The sequence below is a fragment of the Chelonia mydas genome, chromosome 3, assembly GCF_015237465.2.
Source record: "Chelonia mydas isolate rCheMyd1 chromosome 3, rCheMyd1.pri.v2, whole genome shotgun sequence".
Classification (NCBI taxonomy): domain Eukaryota; kingdom Metazoa; phylum Chordata; order Testudines; family Cheloniidae; genus Chelonia; species Chelonia mydas.
Genome location: NC_057851.1, coordinates 157,723,746 through 157,744,611, shown reverse-complemented (window position 1 = coordinate 157,744,611; position 20,866 = coordinate 157,723,746). Strand labels below are relative to the sequence as shown.

The 20,866-nt window shown below is 41.4% G+C and overlaps 1 protein-coding gene across 1 annotated transcript in view; it reads left to right on the top strand.

The window, feature by feature from the left end:
- Positions 1-18,548, top strand: part of TGFB2 (transforming growth factor beta 2) — a 73,352-nt gene extending 54,804 nt beyond the window's left edge. The window contains exons 3-7 of the mRNA XM_037895711.2: positions 8,600-8,732; positions 8,849-8,959; positions 10,857-11,034; positions 12,074-12,227; positions 14,748-18,548. Of these exons, the coding sequence (XP_037751639.1) occupies positions 8,600-8,732; positions 8,849-8,959; positions 10,857-11,034; positions 12,074-12,227; positions 14,748-14,906 (735 nt within the window). The 3' untranslated portion in view covers positions 14,907-18,548. The remainder of the gene's footprint in view (positions 1-8,599; positions 8,733-8,848; positions 8,960-10,856; positions 11,035-12,073; positions 12,228-14,747) is intronic.
- The last annotated feature ends 2,318 nt before the right edge of the window (positions 18,549-20,866 follow it).

Genomic DNA, 20,866 nt, shown 5'->3' with positions numbered 1-20,866 from the left:
CACACAGAATCATTAAAGAAGAGGAGAAGAGCAGTCAGAGATGAAAGTGGTTTGCAATAAACATATAAATTTTTCTTGCTAGAGTGCAAGATTTTGATCCCAGTTCCTAAATTCGGCAGTAGAGTGAGGAGAAATTGAGGACTAACGTGGAGGTTGTTTTCTCAACCTTACTCCTTAGAAAGAGCTGGATGAAGTCAAAGAGGACTGTCTGAGAATATCAGTGAAATCTGGGACCTGACAGGGAATGAGTCTCTTACTCACTAGAGCAAGTGGCACACACTTCAGAGGAACCAAAAGCTGCATATGTCAGAACTTGGAAACCTTTTCACGTATATTATACAGGATGAGATAGCATCTGGTGACTCTTGGCATCTTACCTGGGGTCACAGTGTAAACTGTAAAAGCAGTTATCCTGAGTGACCATTTACAGCCATGGTATTATGCACAGTGATCTGATCTGTCATGCTCCTCTGTTGACCAATATCAGTATATAATTTGTCATTGTTTAGGGCTGTACAGTACAAGGGATAAATAGTTGAAAGAAGGTTATTTACATTATTGACAAAGGACCATGAAGTAAAGGATATTGACTGATGAGTAAGGGAAGAATTAGTGAGTCTGCCGAGATGCTGTCATACAAAACAGTCTGAGATGTCTGAAGCAGCAGAGGAGAGGATGAAAGGATGGAATTTATAAGTGAGCCAACAGTATTTGGAAGGAGGAGATCAGGAGAGAGGAAACAGATTATTGACAGGTTTTTACAGGAGAATACCCTCATTGCTAGCTCAAAAAAGAGCTAAAACCCATCTTAACTGATTATAGTTGCAACCCTATTTAAGGTGGTAACATAGCAGACAAGATAGTTATTTTAAGGTGGCCATTTGATTTTTGTGTTTTGAAAATTGTTCAGCAATTTTTTTAAAGGAAGAGTAAATTGCCAGAAATGTTTCCTAATACTTAGTGACTGTAATACCCAGCCCCAGATATAAAATATCCTCATTATTGTTAATGCTTGGCCTTTGATGTGTGACCAAAGTTTTCTAGGCTTTAATTGATGTACAAAAGCACAGTATCAGTCTGCATTTGCATATAGTCATTGCTAAACCGCAGTTGGGTTTTTTGTTTGTTTTTTTTAAGGAGGTGATGGATTAGCCAAAATTACCTAGTAATAAATTACAAGGTTCCTGGAACACTTGTTTATAGTTTTTTCTGTTCTTTCATTTTTTTAATGTAGTAGCTGAATACCAGCAGCTGTTGGCCAAGCCACCATACCTGGATTACACTATAGTCCAGATTCTGGAAGCCCTTATGCCTCTGGATAACTATGCAGTTGAATAGTCCAACTGAATTTAATAGGGCTATCTATGTATGTACAGGTTTCAGAGTAACAGCCGTGTTAGTCTGTATCTGCAAAAAGAAAAGGAGTACTTGTGGCACCTTAGAGACTAACCAATTTATTTGAGCATAAGCTTTCGCCACTTGTTGTGTGAAAAGGCCAATGAAAAGGTTAAAACAGCATTTCTGTATTTGCACTGTTTAAAAAGTTAGACATTCAGATCCTTAGCTGGTGGAAATCAGCATAACTCCACTGAAGTGAAACAGAGCCACACTGCTTTACCCCATCTTAAGATCTGGTCTATCTTGAAAAAAGAGCTGTGTTTCTACTAGTTTCAGAAACTCTCCATTATTATTTATTATCGTATAAATAGCAGTGTAAATGTACACAGTGCTTTACAAAATAAATAAGACAATCCTTGTCTTCAATTTTTACACTGGCAGCTGATATGTTTTGCCTAGTTATTGACTGAAAAAATGCAGTACTTTCTTGGGAGTGAGTAGACTCATACATGCACTAAGCAGGTTTATCTTCCAAGATTTTAATGATTTCAGCTAATTGTCTTGTTCTCCTAGTTTTTTTTTTTTTGAAATGTCTCTTTAAAAGCTAAGGCACTGTAGCGTCTATTAAAAACAAAGCGGAACGAGCGGCAACAGCAACTGAGACTACAGCCTGTACTAGAATGCATTTGTAATTTCCTCTAACATCTACCTGTAATGAAATTTGAACCCTCTTCATCATTGAATATACTGACCCTACTCTTCGTAATTCCAGTCTCAGAAAAGCCTACTGTCTTCACAATGGATAGGGAGATGCCTACCTATGTCCCTCCTTGCTGAGCAGTGAATGCACCCCTTTGAGCTTCAGGGTTAATTCATAGCTGTTCAAACTTTATAGTGAGTCCCTTTATAGAATTAGTAAAGAGCAGCATGTTTGGTGAGAGCAAGAACAGAATGGGGAATGGCAGAGAGAGGGTTTTTTGGTCCTTATGCTACCACCACTATAAAATTTCAGCATAAGATATAATACTTTGGGGTCTTGTAGGCAATAAGCAGCATAATTGTGAATGCCCCGTTTGTTCACAGTGCCTTGGGTGTATTCTGCAAAGATGCCCTACTGAAATCTGCAAAGGAGGAGATGGTATGATGGGATAACATGATTTTGGCAATTAATTGATCTTTAACTATTCATGGTAAATAGGCCCACTGGCCTATGATGGGATGTTAGATGGGGTGGGATCTGAGTTACTACAAAGAATTCTTTCCTGGGTATCTGGCTGGTGAATCTTGCCCACATGCTCAGGGTTCAGCTGATCGCCATATTTGGGGTCGGGAAGGAATTTTCCTCCAGGGCAAATTGGAAGAGGCCCTGGGGGTTTTTCGCCTTCCTCTGTAGCATGGGGCACGGGTCACTTGCTGGAGGATTCTGTGCATCTTGAAGTCTTTAAACCACGATTGGAGGACTTCAGCAGCTCAGACATAGGTTAGAGGTTTGTTACAGGAGTGGGTGGGTGAGATTCTGTGGCCTGCGTTGTGCAGGAGGTCAGACTAGATGATCATAATGGTCTCTTCTGATCTTAATAGCTATGAGTTTATGAGACTGTGGAACCTTTTTTTGCATCCATGAGGATTTATTCCTGTGAGTAGCCCCTTTGAAATCCCTGAGACTAGTCATGCGAGTGCTCATCAGCGTGAGTTAGGGTTCATTAAACATTTGCAGGTAGACAAGGTCTTACGCATGTTTCTGTCTACACTGCTTCAGTAGCTTCTCCAAATGAACTACAGTGTGTGTGTTTCTTTCACAGAGTACATGATAGTACATGATCATAACTGATGTAAAGCATAGGCAACAGGGCAAGAGACCACCTGGGAGTTTTGTTAAGGTGCCTTCAATTCATGAGTCTGTAAAAAGAAACTTGGTCCACAATATTTAGCAGTGCCATTTTTTTTAGCAGTGCCATAGAAAACGAGCCCGTGAAGGAATGGCCCAAGTTTGGGAACCTCTAGTCTAGAATAATCCCACCCCTTAAGGATAAATACATTACAGATTATAAGGCGCTCAGATACAACAGTAATGGGGATCTTGGCGAGATTAACGAAGACATTTCTCCCAGCCATTGCCTTTACAGAGGGGTACCGTACGCAAAAGGAGAGCAGGGAAAAAACAAGAAATTGCTCTCAGACGTCAAAGCATTACTGCCAAATAAAAGTGATACTATGTGTAATTATCCAGAACTTCACTGGATACAGTCCTCTTACCTGGGTAATCTTTCCATCACGTGACCATATGCACTTGCATGCCGTACTACTGTGCAGTAACCCTTTTTAAAATTATGATTGTGCGAGCCCACGTGGAAGCTAGACCAAAAAAGCACTTTAAACACACACACAAGATCATTCACACACTTATCTTTATAAGCTGCAGGTATTTCACACAACTTTCCCTCGCCTTTTGCCTAGCTTGGGCCTGATTTTCAAAGGCGGCTTCACTCATACACCGATAAAGCTGTGTGTACACAGACCGGTGCATGGATGCTTTTGAGCATTGGCACTGACCCCTGTGTGCATGTGTCGCCGGTACATGTGCATGATGGGGTTCTGTACATGTAAATTCTGTCTCCTAAGCCTGCACGTGGTTGAATCTGTCACCTTCACACGCAGGTGATATTGCACAAAAAAACAGGTTGGGATCCAAATGAAGATCAGACTCTTTGTAGCTGGTCAAAGGGAGGGATTAGAGGAGATTCTAGAGGGACATGTGAAGTGATTGATTTATCCAGTGGGGATTTTACCTCAGTGCCCCTCTCCACACCTCCAGAGTCATTGATGTCTTTCCTTTCTTACTCCACTATTTTCTTCTATCCTCCATTCGTACGTGGAAGTACATGGTGCTTTGCAGATAATTTAAACAGGCAGGGTCCCTGCCCCAAAGACTCATAGTCTAACTCAGGGGTGGGCAAACTACAGCCCGTGGGCCAGATCCGGCCCCTCGGGGCTTTGGACCCCTCGCCGCGCCACTCTGGGAATAGGCCACACCACGTCCCTGCAGCCCCTGGGGGTGGGGCGGCAGAGAGCTCCGCATACTGCTCTTGCCTGTGGGTACGTCTCCCAAAGCTCCCATTGGCCAGGAACGGGTTACCGTGGCCAATGGGAGCTTTGCGGGAGGGTACCCACAGGCGAGGGAAACACGTGGAGCCCTTTGCACTCCCCCCCACTCCCAGGGGCCGTGCAGGGATGTGGTGCCAGCTGCTTCACGGAGTGGCGGGGCCAAGGCAGGCAGGCAGGGATCCTGTCCTGGCCCCGGTGCTTGCCGCTGCCGCCCCGGAGCCACTCTAGGTAAGCGGTGCCGGGCCGGAGCCTGAACCCCTCCTGCACCCCCACCCCCCAACTCCTTGCCCTGAGCCCCTTGCCGCATCCCGCACCCCTCCTGCACCCCAACCCCCTGACCGAGCCCCCTCCTGAACCCCACACCCCTTCTGCACCCTGACCTGAGCCCCGTCCTGCACTCCACACACCTCCTGCACCCTAACCCCCTTCCGTGAGCCCCCTCATGCCCTCCTCTGCCTCAACCCTTTGCCCTGAGCCCCTTCCTGCACACCGCACCCCCTCCTGCACTCTGCCCCTGCCCCCTAACCCCGTGCCCCAGCCCTGCAAGCAATTTCCCCACCCAGATGAGGCCCTCAGGCCAAAAAGTTTGCCCACCCCGGTCTAACTCATGCGAACGAAAGTCACAAGACAATATTTCAGGTCAGAGAAGGTGCTGAGACATTGTCAGAAGGGAGAGCAGCATAGAAAGAAAAGCTTCCCAAAAGGAATGGGCTTTAAAGAGCATGTGATAGAGATGGCAGGTCCTAGTGTACGGGAAGTGGAGAGGTTGTTGCCATTGTGGGGTATGACTAGAAATAAAGTGTACAGCAAAAAGTATGAGAGAAGGACAACAGGGTAAGATAGGAGAGAGGATGTGGAGTGTTATAATCTCTGTTCCTTTATAGAACAACTTTTTCCTGTAAGGATTCCCAAGCACTATCTAGAAAGAGGAGTCACTTTGTCTCCTATTGGGTGGCTGCTTCAGAGTGCACAACAATACTATGCTGCAGTGTAGGAAAGGAAGTGAAGAATACTTTATCTGACTGAAAGTGCAGGAGGAATTTTGGTCAGTAGATTGTAACGATCCATACTGGTATTTGGCTGGCACAGTGGGACTAGTGTGCCCTTACCCCTTGGGGAAAAAATTGTCATGGGGTCTTTCTTGATCACCAGCATTCAGGTGATACATACATATCTTCCTAACACCATATGGGGGTGCTGATTCAACCTAGAGGGAAGACAGAAACACTCCTGCTGATTCACCAATATCACTTAAAGCAGCACCCATAGTGCTTGGAGGCCTCCCATCCAAGTACTGCTCAAGTCTGACTGCTTAACTAGCGATACTGATAACATAGGTTAGCTGAGCACTGCTTAGCTTGCGAATTAATAACCCGGCCTGAGGTGCCATAGCTTTCTGCTCTTCCTGCAGTTGCTGTGAACGGAAGGAGGAGATAAGTGTCCCGATCCAATAATGTAATGATGGTCACGTAACCTTCACACTGAATTATTCCCATTCTACTGTTTCTACACATTTCTCATAATACTTTCAGTTCTGAGAGCAAGACTGGCTTTCAATGCACTACCGTATGTGCAGGGTGAGTGAAATACGCTCTGTCTCTCATGCCTGGTGAATACAGATAATGTTCCACTTGCCAGCAGGCTGTCATGGGGGAGAGGGGAAGAAAGGGGGTAGGAAGACATGCTCTTTGGGGACTGGTTCCCTCCCTTGGCCAGTCCCCTCTACTCTCTCAGGGCCCACCTGAAGATTCTTAACTTGTCTCAGGCCAACCATATCAAATCTACTTGCATTAGCAAATGGCTTTTTGCACGTTTTGCACTTTAGAGACATATGATGATATGAAGAGTCAAACCTGCTGTGAGGTGTGACTGCACAGAAGGGCGGAGATAAGCAGAAGTGCTGGGTCCTCTTCAGCTCTCTCCTGAGAACCATCCATCCATGCAGCATGACCGCTGTGTTGTCTTCTTAGGAACACTTGAAGTGACCCAATATAATTCCAAGGGAACCCAAAGTTATATCTGTGCTGCCATTGGATTTTCGCAGCTGTAAATACTGATTCCCTCAGCCCCCTCAGGCACAGTTGAGGAACGGGAACCTTTTTGATGCCTTCATTTGCTTGCTGTGGAGTTTTGTGAACGCTTAGTTTGAAGAATGCATTGTGAAAAAATAGGCTTCAGTTCTGAGAGGTGCCGAATGCCCGCAGTGCCCACTGAAGGAGTTCACCCTTCCTCAGGTGGGACTCAGCAGCTTGTAGGATTGGACCAATAGCATCTTGTGTACCCCTTCTTTCCCAGTCCTGCAGTAGGAGTCTGTGGGAGGAAGAAAGGCTCCTTGCTTGGAGTAAGAACTTAACATTCTGTTGTTCTTGTCAAGAAACAAATTCAGTGCCAGGGCTGCTTTCTGAGAGGAGAGATCCAAATACAATTCTCTGATCCGTGGCATGCAGAGGTTCCAATGAAGTCAGTGGAGAAATACTGCATCTGGGGCAGTATCTGAGACTAGACTAATTCCCTTTGTTTCATGATGAAAAACCTATTTCAATCACATGGCCTATTTTCGTTCCTGTTGTCCATGATATTTTCAGGTGAATTTTACCATCTCATTTGCTGATTATGTACCAACAAAGTGCTGACTTGGGTTGAGAACACAGGATGGAAAAGTGAATATGTCTGTCTATATCATTCATTTTAGAGATGGATTCAGACTGTTGGGAAAAAATCCATGAACTGGCATACCAATGGGTGCAAACTGATGTTATCATTAGGTCTTGATTAAAATGTACTTAACATGGCATGACGTTCCAGCTTCCTGAATAAAAAAAAAAAGAAAAGCATCAGTGTAGTAATGGCGGGGAACTGGGCAGTTCACAGACGCCATAAGTCCAAGTTTTCCTTCCTAGATATGGAAGGAATCTGTGATCGCATGCAGTGCGGTGATTGCTTAGTTGTTTGGAAATAAGGGGAAGAATTTGTTGCACTTGAGAATCTGGAAAGGTGCTGCAATATCTTATAGAGGTAGAAATAGGGTTTTGCTAATGAAGTGTGTGCTCAGTACTAGATTGTGATAAACCTGTTGGCATAAAATACAAACTAAGTTGGAATGAAAATTTGGGTTAAAAAAACCATCCTAAATAATACAAAATAAATAGAATAAAAGGCTATATTCAACTAGGATTTACACTGCTTTATTTTGCTGTATCCTCTACAAACAGCTGAGTAAGCTACATCTTCTTGCAGATGTCTGTAATACAATGAGCATTCATGTGGCCAGTAACCCTGAGTCAGAGTAGACATTAGTAGCTCTAACAAGGTAATACTTATGTTCAGATGAACTGTTCTTAAACAATATAACAGTATCATCAATGTACAAAGCACAAACAGGCTTTCTTTTAGCCTGTGGTGTGCATGTGTTAATTTACCCAACATGTGTATTATGGCTAATGTTGGACTAGCCTCACGAACTTGAATGTTGGAGTTTATTCCCATTGCTCCACCACTTCTGCAGCATTGTAGTTCAGGGCAGCATTTTGTTGCTGTCATTTCTCCAGATTTCCCCTGGAGAACTACATGGAAGACAGTGCTTTTGTTTCAGGATATAAGCTGATTACTTAAGTGGTTACTCTATGTCTACCCAGGAAAATACTTTGTAAGTCTAGGTGCAAATATGGGGATTCCTCACCCCTTTTTGAAGCATCAGGTATATTAGAGGTAAGATATATTGCACTAGGGATAGTTATGAACTGCAACTTGGCAACTCCAGTGTCCCTATGACTATACAGAACTATAGAGTAACTGGTGGTGGACCATATGCACTACTGGTTCTGGAACAGAATAATAGATGGAAAAGACTTCATTTGCCAGTATCTTTCATGTCACTTTTACCACAATATGCAGATGACTTAGTCCCTGATCTTGTGCTCTCTGAAGTCAACAGCAAGTCTCCCATTGATCGAGCCTTATCCTGCACCACGGCTTAGTATACATTTTTGTATCAAAATGCCTGAATGTCTATCTACCGTGTGTATGTGTAGATTTCTGTAACGTTATTTATTAGCATACCACTCTGTTATTATAAGCTCTTACAGAGTGTCCATTTTGATAAGTCTGAAAAACTGTAATCTACAGACAGTCTTGACTTGTTCACTGTTTCTTTCAGGTTGTTAAATCCAAAGAACTACCTTCACCAGGACAGCGCTACATTGATAGCAAGGTAGTTAAAACAAGAGCTGAAGGGGAATGGCTGTCTTTTGATGTCACTGAAGCTGTACACGAATGGCTCCATCACAAAGGTGATGAGTAGTGCTCTTCTCTCTTGCCTTCCCACCCCAACTCCTCCTCCATTACCTGAATTATTTCAGGGTCACTGCAAATGTAAAAATGATCCCCCCACTTTCATGTTTTGCAGAGAGGAACTTTGGATTTAAGATAAGTTTACATTGTCCATGCTGCACCTTCGTGCCTTCAAATAATTATATTATCCCAAATAAAAGTGAAGAGCTAGAAGCAAGATTTGCAGGTAACAAAACAACAACAAAAAACGGGGGGGCGGGAGGTAGGGGTGTACAAAGGGCAGTGATGTTTGCTGATTAAAAGATAGAAATAACGAACTTTGTATGGTCTCTTTAAAATATAAAATACAACTGATTTGGGGGCCTGAGGATGATGAACTAGAGAGCTGTGACTCTTTGTTGGGGGGTGGGGAGGAATGGGATGATTGAGGACACATGGGTAAAACCCTGTCAACACTATAAAATGTAACTGTTTCACAACTGAATCAAGGACATTGCACTGCCATAAGCACAAATGGTTCAGTGCATCCACGCTAGCCTGTTCCAAACCAGTTTAGCTTCAATGCCCTATCAGTATCTATCTCACAATTCAAGGCACAGCTCCCAAAACAGTTGATTCTGGGAGATTTTGAAGTCATCAGTGCACTGGTGCACGTAACTGATCTGACACAATATTGACTGAACTGTTTCAGTCTGAACTATTTTATTGCTGTCCACACTGGCACTAAAATGGTGCAGGGCCACAATAGTGCAGACTAAACCATTGATTAGCGCTGGTGTAGGCAGGTCTAATCCAGACAGTGTTTAGAGCACATGCAAACTGTTTGCAGCACTTTTGTCTGTGAACAGGATGTGTTTTACAAGTGTGCAAGAGGGACTAAGCAGTTCTTAACATGGTAAATTTCTCTAGTATAGACAAGGCAGTAGTCAGGTGTTTTGCTTTCCATTTCCCCAAACAAATGAGTAATGTCATCTTGAATTTGGAGGGCAGAAGAGCCATTCACGTAACATGAAGAATGTCCTGGTGCCAGACACTGTTTGGCCGATCACAAGATACCATTTCTGAAAGGGTAATTGTTTTGCGGCTGATGTAAAACCATATCAGGCCCCGCTGTTAGTGAGTACCTGCAAATGGACTCCCAAATCTTTGGGGGATGCTAATGGCACCTGGGTGTTTTCACTTGGTTATATCTCTGCTGTAACATTTCAATATGCATTAACTCTTAACTGTAGCATAGATCATTTGGGGAAGAACTATACAGTATGTGCCAAATTTGTTTACATGACCTACAATGTTGTATCTGTTGAAGTCCTTTGTCCTACTGAATAAGACTAGTAGTGATCTAAGATCATTGTCAATGACTTCCAAAAAAATTTAATTAATCCCAATATCAGTGATCTCTAGTTCCAGTAAAATTATTTTAAAGTCCCCACTGCCATGTATGTACCAGATTAAGGGGCTGGAAGGATTGATTTATGAAGAAAGATTAGCAGGACAAAATAATATGTACTGGTTAGTAATATGGAAGATTGGAGAAGAGTGTACAAGCATTTGAAAGATGTAGATATGAAGAAGGAAGAGGAATTGCTCAGATGGCATAATGGGGTAAAATAGGAATAATGGAATGAAATTAAGCAAAGAAAAGTGTAGGTGAAATGTCAAGAGATGATCTAATGATGCCTTCTGGCCTTAAAAGCTATAAATCTGAAAAAAGTGAGATTCCATTGAATTGGTCTCTCACACAAAGTGGCAAAAGCATCATCATGCGGGTCATTTAAAACTAGCGTAGACTAGTAGACTAGAAACTGGACTTTCCCACATGGGTAGGTGATCCAATAAGTCTATTTCATCATTAATTTTGATAGATCTATTAATTGCCTTCAAAAAGCCATTTAGATAGACTAAAATTGGGGGAAGGCCAATATGTCAAACATGAGGGTATATGATGCTATATATACCTTAATGCAGAGATCTCAGGTTGTGATTCCCTGCCCCCATGACACACACAGCTGATGTCCTCACCACCGGTTTTCTAAGAGAGAGATTTTTTTTAAAGAGATGGTTTATATAATTTGTGAAGAAAAAGCAACACAATGTTTATCACCAAAATGTATTTTTTGAAGGTATTGATGACTCCTACATATATTCCAGTGGTGATGGGAAAGCTTTCAGGTCCAGTAGGAAAAAATACAGTGGGAAGACCCCACATCTTCTGCTAATGTTATTACCCTCCTACAGACTTGAGTCGCAACAGCCCAGTCGGCGGAAGAAGCGTGCTTTAGATGCTGCCTATTGTTTTAGGTAAGTGTATATATAAAGTCAGTTTACTTATATTTACTCCTACATGCCTAAAGGTGTAACTTGGGTTGTTTCTAACATGATCTTATAAATTTCTTTTTACTGAGTGTTAACACAGAACTCTCAGACAAGTTAGGTCAGTCTGTAGTAAAACCGACATGTTCATATGGGATCTGAACCTAACAGGAGGTGATCACCTGCAATTCGCATAGAAGTTAATGAGAGTTGAGAGCGCTCATGACCTTTAGAAATCAGGAAATCAAGATCCACCAGTACTAGTCCCCAACCACACCAGTCATGTATTCACGGGAAATAGTTCATGTGAGGACGCTAACCTCCTCAGAGGAAGTTCACCCTGGCAGAGTCTGTACCTGTACGACCTGGGGGAAACAGTCCTTCCTAATCTTAAATCTGGCAAACAGTTGTATATGTGAGCGAAAATAATTGTGGCTACGCATTGCATTCCAGTATACTCTGAACTACTATTGGTTTCTAAGTAATTGTTTCTTTTTCTTCTTGAATCCCAGGAGTGTAGCTTCTGCCAGTATGCCATGGTTTAAAGAATTACAGCTGAGTCACATAATTCCATAGGGGTTGGTCAGTCGCCCTGCACGTTACCCCATTGCAGAGCCACAAAATCTTAAGTCTCCCAGGCACTGTTGTTTCCACACAGGAGACAACTGTAGATTAGTTTCTCAAATATATGCCTCTGCTTCAACATTGGTAGACTAGTGACTGATTAGTGCTTCCCCTGTACATGGGATAACCTGTCAAACTGTATCTTAACATCAGGAGTGAGGCATCTATGGGTCTAACGTCAGTGAGACCGGGGATTTGGTCCTTAGTACTTGGAATTGAAATCATTGCTTGGGCACTGTATGGAATCTTACAGTGTGAATTACTATGAGAATCAGGGTTGAGCTCACCTGTAAAGCATTATGCAGAAAGCAATTAAATGGATTCACCCCCCACCCCCCCCCACACACACATACACACACATTGTGGTTCTGACCAATGCATTTGTCTGTATTTTTATTTCCAGAAATGTGCAGGATAATTGTTGCCTGCGTCAACTTTATATTGACTTCAAGAGGGATCTTGGCTGGAAATGGATTCATGAACCTAAAGGGTATCATGCTAATTTTTGTGCAGGAGCCTGTCCATATTTATGGAGCTCAGATACTCAGCACAGCAGAGTAAGTCCTAGCTTTTGAGAACTTTGATTCATGTGACTTGTATTAGAACGTCTATGTAAAAACCTTGGGTTGAATTATATCATCCTTGCCCCCAAATGCCAAAAGCTTTCATAGTGCAAAACATGTATTATTTTAATGATTTTCTTAGGGTGAAATTCAGCCCTGTAGAGGGGACCAGTGCAAGGCCTCCATTTAGAGATTAAGTGGGACTTATGTGACCTTTTGCTGGCCCTCTGCATGGGAATGAATTTCATCTTAATAATGAGCCCATCACTGTGACATACGGATACATCACACATGTTATAAACATCAAGGAGAGAGTGCCTGAGTTTCACCACTGGCCCAGCTGACAAGCTGGGCCTTGCCTTGCTGTCTCGGGAGGTTAACCTGTTCTAGTTTTGCTAGACTACCTGAGAAAATGGAGCTCCCACTAAGGATTCCCTTTCTTCCACCTACAAAGTTGCAGAAGCATGGTATCCGCATGGGGAAGCATTCGCTGCCGCTGGTTGGACCTTAGCTATTGTTTGGATAACTGGAGGGATTTGGTTACCACTGTTGATCTGCCGCCTTTCACAAGTTTCCTAAAAACTGAATAGATGTGATTTATTCCCTAGCTTTTGGTCTACTGTTAAGATTCAGTAAATGTGAAAAGTTAAACTTGTCTCCGGATGAGTGACTCTTCAGCATTCTGCCATGGAATCTGCAGCTGGATTCAAACCAAGAATGATGGCTCCCATTCCTCAAGCCTTCTTTAAAATATGAGATTAGCACTAGCAAGCAATTGGATTTCAGTACACTGAACTGTAATCTTGTTTTCTCTAGTATGCGAAAATCTTATAGTCCAGGCCTGTGTTGATGTTGAATATAAACAATGCACTGCATATGTGTGGCTGGCTGGCTGCATCAGTGTAGTCCAGTGGTGTCAGCAGGCTCAGATGCAAGAGAGGAGTCTAAATTCCCCCTGATACACAGCAGTAGTATGCAAAGTTTGGAGCAGCACTTGTTTTTTAAGGAAGAATAACTGTCATGGTCACAAATATGTGGTTTGGACAGTTATCCAACAAGGTAGAGGTTGCTTAATAAAGTAGTTAGTGTTGCTGTACTGAACGGGACTTCTGTCTCAGCTGCGAACCCTGTGCTGAAGCTCTGGGGAAAGGTCACTTAGTGTTTAACTAACACATTAATGGCATCCTCGGAAATACCTGTGTATCATCAGTGGGTAACCTACATACTTCCCTTAGAGAAAACCGTTCTGCATGTGCATCTCCTATGGCATGAAAGCGGCTAACTTGGCCGTAGTTGGTTCCAGGCAAGAGTTTTGCGATCAAAGTCACAGTTAATCCATAGCAGCAATAATGGACATAGCAGCATGGGAGAAAAACCAAGCAATGCCTAACTCAATGAAGGGTTCACTTCTCCCTTTGATGCACTTGCAAAACCAACATCAGTTAACAGTCAACTAAAATCTGAAAGCATAAATATGGCTCTTTCTGTGCCTACCCCATTAACAGAATGTAATGTACATCTAATACATCTGGATTTAAAGGGCTGAATTTCCAAGGAAGTCGCCTTAGAAAAATACCCATAAGTCCATTGTGCCCTCAAGCCCCCATATCTGTGCACAAATCAGGTCAATGTATGTGCAAATAAAATAGTTTTAAAAGAATTTCCTCTCTTACTCACCTGCCAAGACCTAAGTTTAGTGTTGTGCCTTTCTCCTCCAGCAATTGATTACTGTGTATCACTGTCACTTTAAAACATTGTAGAGCGTGAACTCAGCTCAGTTCTTGGCAGATAAAAAACCTTTCCGTTCAACTCTGACTAAGCTTATTTACCATTAATGGAAGTTTTGCACACACATTATGATTTACTTATATCATTTTATTGCCTAGTGTTTTGCAGCCAAGTAAGAGGACAAGGCCTCTGTCCCAAGAAGCTAACAATCTAAATAAACGGGACAGCACCTCAAGGGTATAAGAGATCCTCAAAGCAAAAGAATGCTGAGCATCAGCACCAAATGTGTTATCCGTTATAATTTGTGAAGCCTGCAGTCACACACAGTGTTGTACAGTGAATTATCTGTGCCAGAAGCCATACATACCCCTGACGGTTTACAAGCTGGCACAACACAGTACAAAACTGAACAGAGTTTGGAATGGTATTTCTAGATGGAAAGTGCTATGGAACAGGTTTTTAGAAGTCTGTTGTAGCAGGAAAGGCTGTCTTGCTGTATATTGGCATCTATTGATGATAGGCACAGGGTGAGTGATGTAGAAGGCATGAAGTTGTATTTGGCAAGGAAGACAAATGGGATGAGATGTATTGTTAAAGTGTAAAGTGTGACCAGGGCTATAGGCCTAATCCAAAGAGTATAGAAGTCAATGGGAGCCTTTCCACTGACTTCACTGGACTTTGGCTCAAACTCTATAGGAGCAAGTGATGCTAGAGATGGAGATAGGCATTGATTTGTGGACACAATGATAAATGTTTTCATCCCAGTTTTTTTCTTTCTTCTTCCAGGTACTCAGTTTGTATAACACCATAAATCCAGAAGCATCTGCCTCTCCGTGCTGCGTGTCCCAGGATTTAGAACCCCTCACCATCCTGTACTACATTGGCAAAACACCCAAAATTGAACAACTTTCCAACATGATCGTAAAATCTTGCAAATGCAGCTAAAAGATATCCCTGAAACAGCAATAAACAAATATGTAAAAATAACCAAGGAAGAAAGAAAAAGAGATTAAGAAAGAAAAAAGAAAATCTAAGTTCATCAGTGTTAAAAAATACAAAAATAATAAAAAAAAAAAACCTAAAAAGAAGAAGAAGAAAAGCGGTACTAGTCCGAACTGTTTGAAAGTTTGTGTGTTTTGTTTTTTTAAAACTCGCATCTGAAACAAAACATTGAAGGCCTTTATCCTACACTTCACCTACTCAGTTAGTGAGATAGACAAGAAGCAAACAAAAACCAAAAACAACAACAAAAACAAAAAGAACCACACCTTTTAAAAAATAAACACTGGAAGAATGTGTTAGTGTTACTATGTGAAAGGAAAAAACAGGAAAATCCCATTAAGTGGAGTTGCTGTATCTGTCCCATGCCTTACTTGATCTCTCTGTATTGTTATGCGATAGACATCCTACCCATTCTTTTTAGTTTTAGTGTTAACAGTGCATTATTTATTTGTATGTAAAAACTATCACATGAACATTTCTTCGCCATTGGAAAAAAAGAAACAAATGTGGACAAAGTGGAGACCAAATAAACTGCCAGAAATATGTTGAATGCTTAGGGGAACTCAAGCTCAAACGATCCTGAAAATAATGGTTAGTTTAGTTCAATTAAAACAGAAGTCAGTTATTACATTATTGAGAAAATCTGCCTTAAAAATGCCTTGTTTTACATGCCAGCAGCCTAGGGAGGCTTCTTTTAAAGTCTCAAACCCTTGTTTTAAATACTGAAAAACTTACTAATAAAGGACGCTCTGTTTCAGTCTCAAAGACAAGTCTATAAGATTTTTTTTTTTACTGTAAATGATTAAAATGTCAGTTTAGTAAACCAGTGAAATATTTAACATGTACTGGTCTAATCTTCAGACCTTAATATGTTGCTGTATAGCTATGCTATGGGATGTTTTGTTCTTTTGGTATATGTAACCATACCTATAGTATTACAATAGGTGGGTAGTAAAAGCCAGCTTAATTGGAAACATATCTGTAGATCTCTATTGTAAACTATTAAAAAAATTAAGTACTTTATGTGTAATGTGTAAATTTTCACCATATTTTTGTATTTTGTAATACTGTCAACTCTCATGAGTTTGAATTTGAATTTGGGGCTCTTTTTGATCACTCAGTCATGTGTTTCCCTCTAGCTGGCCAGTATGAGTAGAGTCCCTATATTTTGACTTGCACTACAAATACATGTTTTATAATAATTTGCTATACATGTGCTTTGTATATTGTTCATCATTATGACATAAGCTACCTGACTCCATTTGTTTTTTGTTTTACAAAAAGGATGGATTAAAATGGTCTCCTCCTCCCCTCCCCCACATCCTAGTTCATCCACGTTTGTAGCAGTGAATCGCAACGCGACTCAGCGTTTTAAACCCAGTTCTGTTTCATTTTCTCGGCTAACGACAGTCAGACGGATGGATAAAGGAGCAAGATTTTCAAGAAAAGATTTTACAGCCTAAGTGATATGAGGCTAGGGCCCAGCCCTACAAACCCTTACACACAGTGAAATTCACTACTGTGCAGAGGGCCAAGACAAAGCACATGCATCACTGAAGCCCTAAAAACAAGGCTTGAGTGGGACTTAATCAGTTTAGAGGCCTTGTGTTGGCCTTTGTCACAGCAATGATTTTTCACCTGCAGTTAGTCTATCGGAGTGATCCTTCTCCCACAGAGGTCAGCAGAAGTTTTGCCACTGACTTCTGTGGCAGCAGATGAGGCCTAGTGAGAGTGTTGGCATGTGGAAGGATTTGGAGGATCGGGCTCTGTGTCTTTGTTTAATCTTTTTTTTTTTTCTTCAGATAACACCTTTTCTTTTTCCTCTTTCTAAAAAAAAGGAACATAAGTCTCCTATGAAACTCCTTTGGGCCCTAACAATCTGCAGAGTACTCTAGAGAGAGTAAAAAAAGATCTACATCGTACACGTTGTTTAAAAATAAATGAATAGCAACAGATCCCTAACCTAGAACGAAGAGGTGTAAAAACATGAAAAGGAACAGTTCAATTGATTTTACATTATAAATTGTTCTGAATGGCAAAGCTTGAAGACTGTGCAAGGAAATATGACAACTGGATGTAAAGGGCACATTCCCTCAAATACAATACAGGAGCAGGACCTAGGGTGAGATCCTGGCTCCATTTAAGTTGATGGGAGTTTTGCCATTGACTGAAATGGGGCTGAGATTTTACCCCTGAAGCTTTAAAACAAAACATTAGGGGCCTGATCCTCCACTGTATTAACTTGAATTTAGGATAGCGTAACTCCATTGACTTTAGCGGAGCAACACGGCTGTAAAACTGAAGTAATATAGTGGAGAATCAGGCTCAAGGTCTGGATTCTGCTCCTTTGATTTGCACAGACAGTTCCCATTAACTTCACTGGGAGCCTGCGCTCATTGCTGAGATCAAAATGTAGCCCTGTGAATAATCTGACCCTGCCCATTGTCTCAGTGCAGAGGAGGTATATGAGGGTTTGTATGTGTGTGTGGTTCTTCTCTTATTATTATTTATTATTTATTTAGCAAATTGAAATTAACAAATGAAGGGTCCAATCCTACAAACACTTGCAGGAGCCATGTTTACTATCCCGAAGAGACCCGTGGAAATAAACAAAACTCTTTGAGGTAGAAAGCACCGTGACTGCTGGCGTTTGCAGCATTTAGCCCTGATCTGTTTTATTAGCTTCAATATCTGAATTCTATGGGTGGGGAGGAGGGGACAAGGGTTGGACAATTTTAAAAAAACCCAACTTGCCATTATCAATTGAAATGTGGCAAAAACCTGGTATTGAAGCTTGATGATTTGAAATAGCAGGATCTGAGATGCTATTAGTGTACAACTACACTCACTATGTGCTGGATGCAGGCAACAGTTTGGGCCAGGGAGGTGGGTATGTTTTAAAAAATCTGAGAATAAGGCCTTATAATTGCATTAGGTCATTTCCCCCAAACTGGATGAAGTTTTGTTTTGTATCTTTTCCTCAGAAATGCACTGATAGTATTTGAAATGTTCTATTTTACAGCTCCTAAATCTTTTCTTTTTTGGTTTATTTTTAGACATATAGTTCCCGTTAGTGAATAAGGATATTGGGCCTGATCTACAAAGGGCAGATAGAGCTCCTTTGGGGTGAAACTCACCCCTGTGGAGAGGGAGGCCCTGGCACCATTTAAGTTCAGCGTAAAGCCTTAGAAAGAGGTGTAAGTGGAAATAAAGAGGCACAGAGGCGCATACTATGGGGCCCCTCTGTGAGATGCTGATCTTCTCAGCTTGCAGTGAAGATAGTGAGGAATTAAGGATACTCAGCACTGGGCAGGAGATACTCAGTACCTCACAGGATCAGACTCAAAGGGAAGGGGTGGGGCTGAGGAACACATCTCAGCACTTGGCTGGTTGGGTTAGGACAGCATTTTTTGTGTGTTTAGCCGCAATACAGTTGTATGGACAGCATGGTTTAAAAAAAAAAAAGAAGGAACATAAGAACAGCTGTGTTGTATTTTGATGACCCATTACCTTGTATTTTAACACAGTGTATGTCTGTTTTTGTGGTGCTCTAGTGGTAAATAAATTATTTCAATTATATGCTTATGTCGCATTCGTATGGCAGTCTTCTTCTGACATAAGAAATCTCTCAGTTCAGTACTATATGTCTCAGCCTAATGTGGGAAGTAATTTTTGCATACTTGCTCTTCAGATTGTATTCTGGGGCCTGAATCTAACAAAAACTGTTCTCTGTATGGATGGATCACTTCTTTGCTCTGTTTTAGTGCAAAGATTACATAATCCATGCAGTGCTTTTTTCCCTTTCATTGCAGGATAAATACAGGCATATTGATTGACAGAAAATTGTTCCAGGTGAATATAGTGCCAGCAAAAAGTGTTCTGGATTGACAGTCCTGGAGAGTAAAGTCTTCTGTATTCATAGTTACAACATAGGCAGTGGTATTGTAAACCTCTGTTACACCTCCTCATCGCTGGTGCCAGACCCTGATCTGCACCACGCATAATCAGTCTAGAACCTCTCTACAGAGACTGCCTTCAGTCTCTTACCAATTGCGTGGCGGGCTTTCGCTGCTAGATCTGGGGTTTGAATCCAGACCAGGTCAACCTGGTGGTGACAAAGTAATTTTGACTTCTGTCTGTTCAGTTGTGCTAGGTGAAGTGAGTGGGTGATCTGAGTCCAGTTCTTGATCCACATAACAAAGGCTCTCGCCCAGCTCAGACCTTGAGATAGAACTCATTGAAATTGTACAGTATTGACATTGATGAGCTACATAGTCACTATGAGCTCTTGTCTTGTGCAGTTTTCCCACACAGTCTCATAAGAGGTCACAATCCTGCCTGCTCTTTGTTCTGTCATGTGTTGGCTAAGTGTGTGTGTTATACTCTACTTGCAAACCACTGTGTTTATAGTGGTTTGTTCATAGCAGAGAAATAGTTACATGGTTCTATTTCTCTCGACAAGTAATTTGATTCTACAGTTTGTTATGAGAAGAGTCTTTCCCACCCCATTCTGCAGTTTACAGTCACGTCATCTGAGCAATTAAGAATCAAGGGGCCCAATACCACAACTTTTACTCCCTGGACCATCAGTAGTCTTAGTCACATGAGTAAACGTAACTCAAATGAGGGATGGTCACAGGGCTAGACCACAATGTTTTAAGATGAATTTATTAATACTGTATATTAAAAAATGTTTTCAAACATAGAAGCTGATCGCAAGGAGTGCAAAGCAAGTGCAAGTCCTGTTGATTTCAGTGGGAGTTAAGAGGCTATCCAAGAAATACTATGCATGCCTTGGTGCTAAAGAAAAGACCCATCTGTTTGTACCTGGTTATTTAGCATATTTTGCTAATAATAACAAAAGGACCCCGAGGACTGTCAATATCTTCTTAAACAATTAGGTTTGGAATGAACATTAAAATAATCTTAGGGCCCAGTTCACCAGGGTTAGTCTAGTTTTACACTGGTTGATCTTCATTAATTTCAGTGGTGTTACACTGGCATAAAACTGCAGTAATGTAAAATTATTAGGCCTTTAATTTCCATTTATATGAAGGTCTGCTGAAAGATGCTGCTTTTGATGTAAAAGTGCCAATGATAGGACTTTCCAATCACATTCTTACCAAAAGTAATCCTTACACATTCTTACAGAGCACCTGTTTGTCAAAACACTTTGAAGTCCTGGTTTCTCTATTTCTACAAGTGAAGAATGTTTCATGGGGAAGGGTTGATGGGGATTTTTAGTTAGAAAAATAATTATGGTGGGTATAATTAGAAAGAAACAAAATAGAACAGAATGTCCTGAGAAAAGATTTTATGATGTGGGGTTGAAAAATGAGAACTGCCCCATCATAAAGAGATGTAATCAAACAGCTATGCATAATTAAAGGTAGACTATTTGTGCAGAATATTTCTGTGTGTTGGGCTTGTCTTTTCCCTTTACTAGTACAGCTTACCCAGACTTGATCAGAGACACTCGTGCTACAGTGCTTGAATCAAAATGTGGTTAATAAACATAGAATATTCAATATAGGAATAAAACTCCAAACCATGTAACTGTCTTGAAAACCAGTTTTTAGGCCAAAATCTGCCTCTTAGATCAGACAGAATAGATTCTATGAGGAGCCATGAGTTCTGGGAGAAAATAAACCAAGAGGTTATGTAATTATATGTGGTTATAAAGTAGATGTGAAGTAATGTAGTTGGCTTGTCAGTGGGTATGGGTGTAACAGTAATTTCTTCATCTGTATAAAAATAAAATTAAACGGAACAGAAAGCTGATGAGAATTCCCAATCAAATTTGATATGCTCGTTTAATGAAGTAACCTGTTGGAATCTAATACTGAGCCCCATGGGCATAAAGCCTTCTTAAAACATATTGTGGTGGTCCAAGAAACTAACAT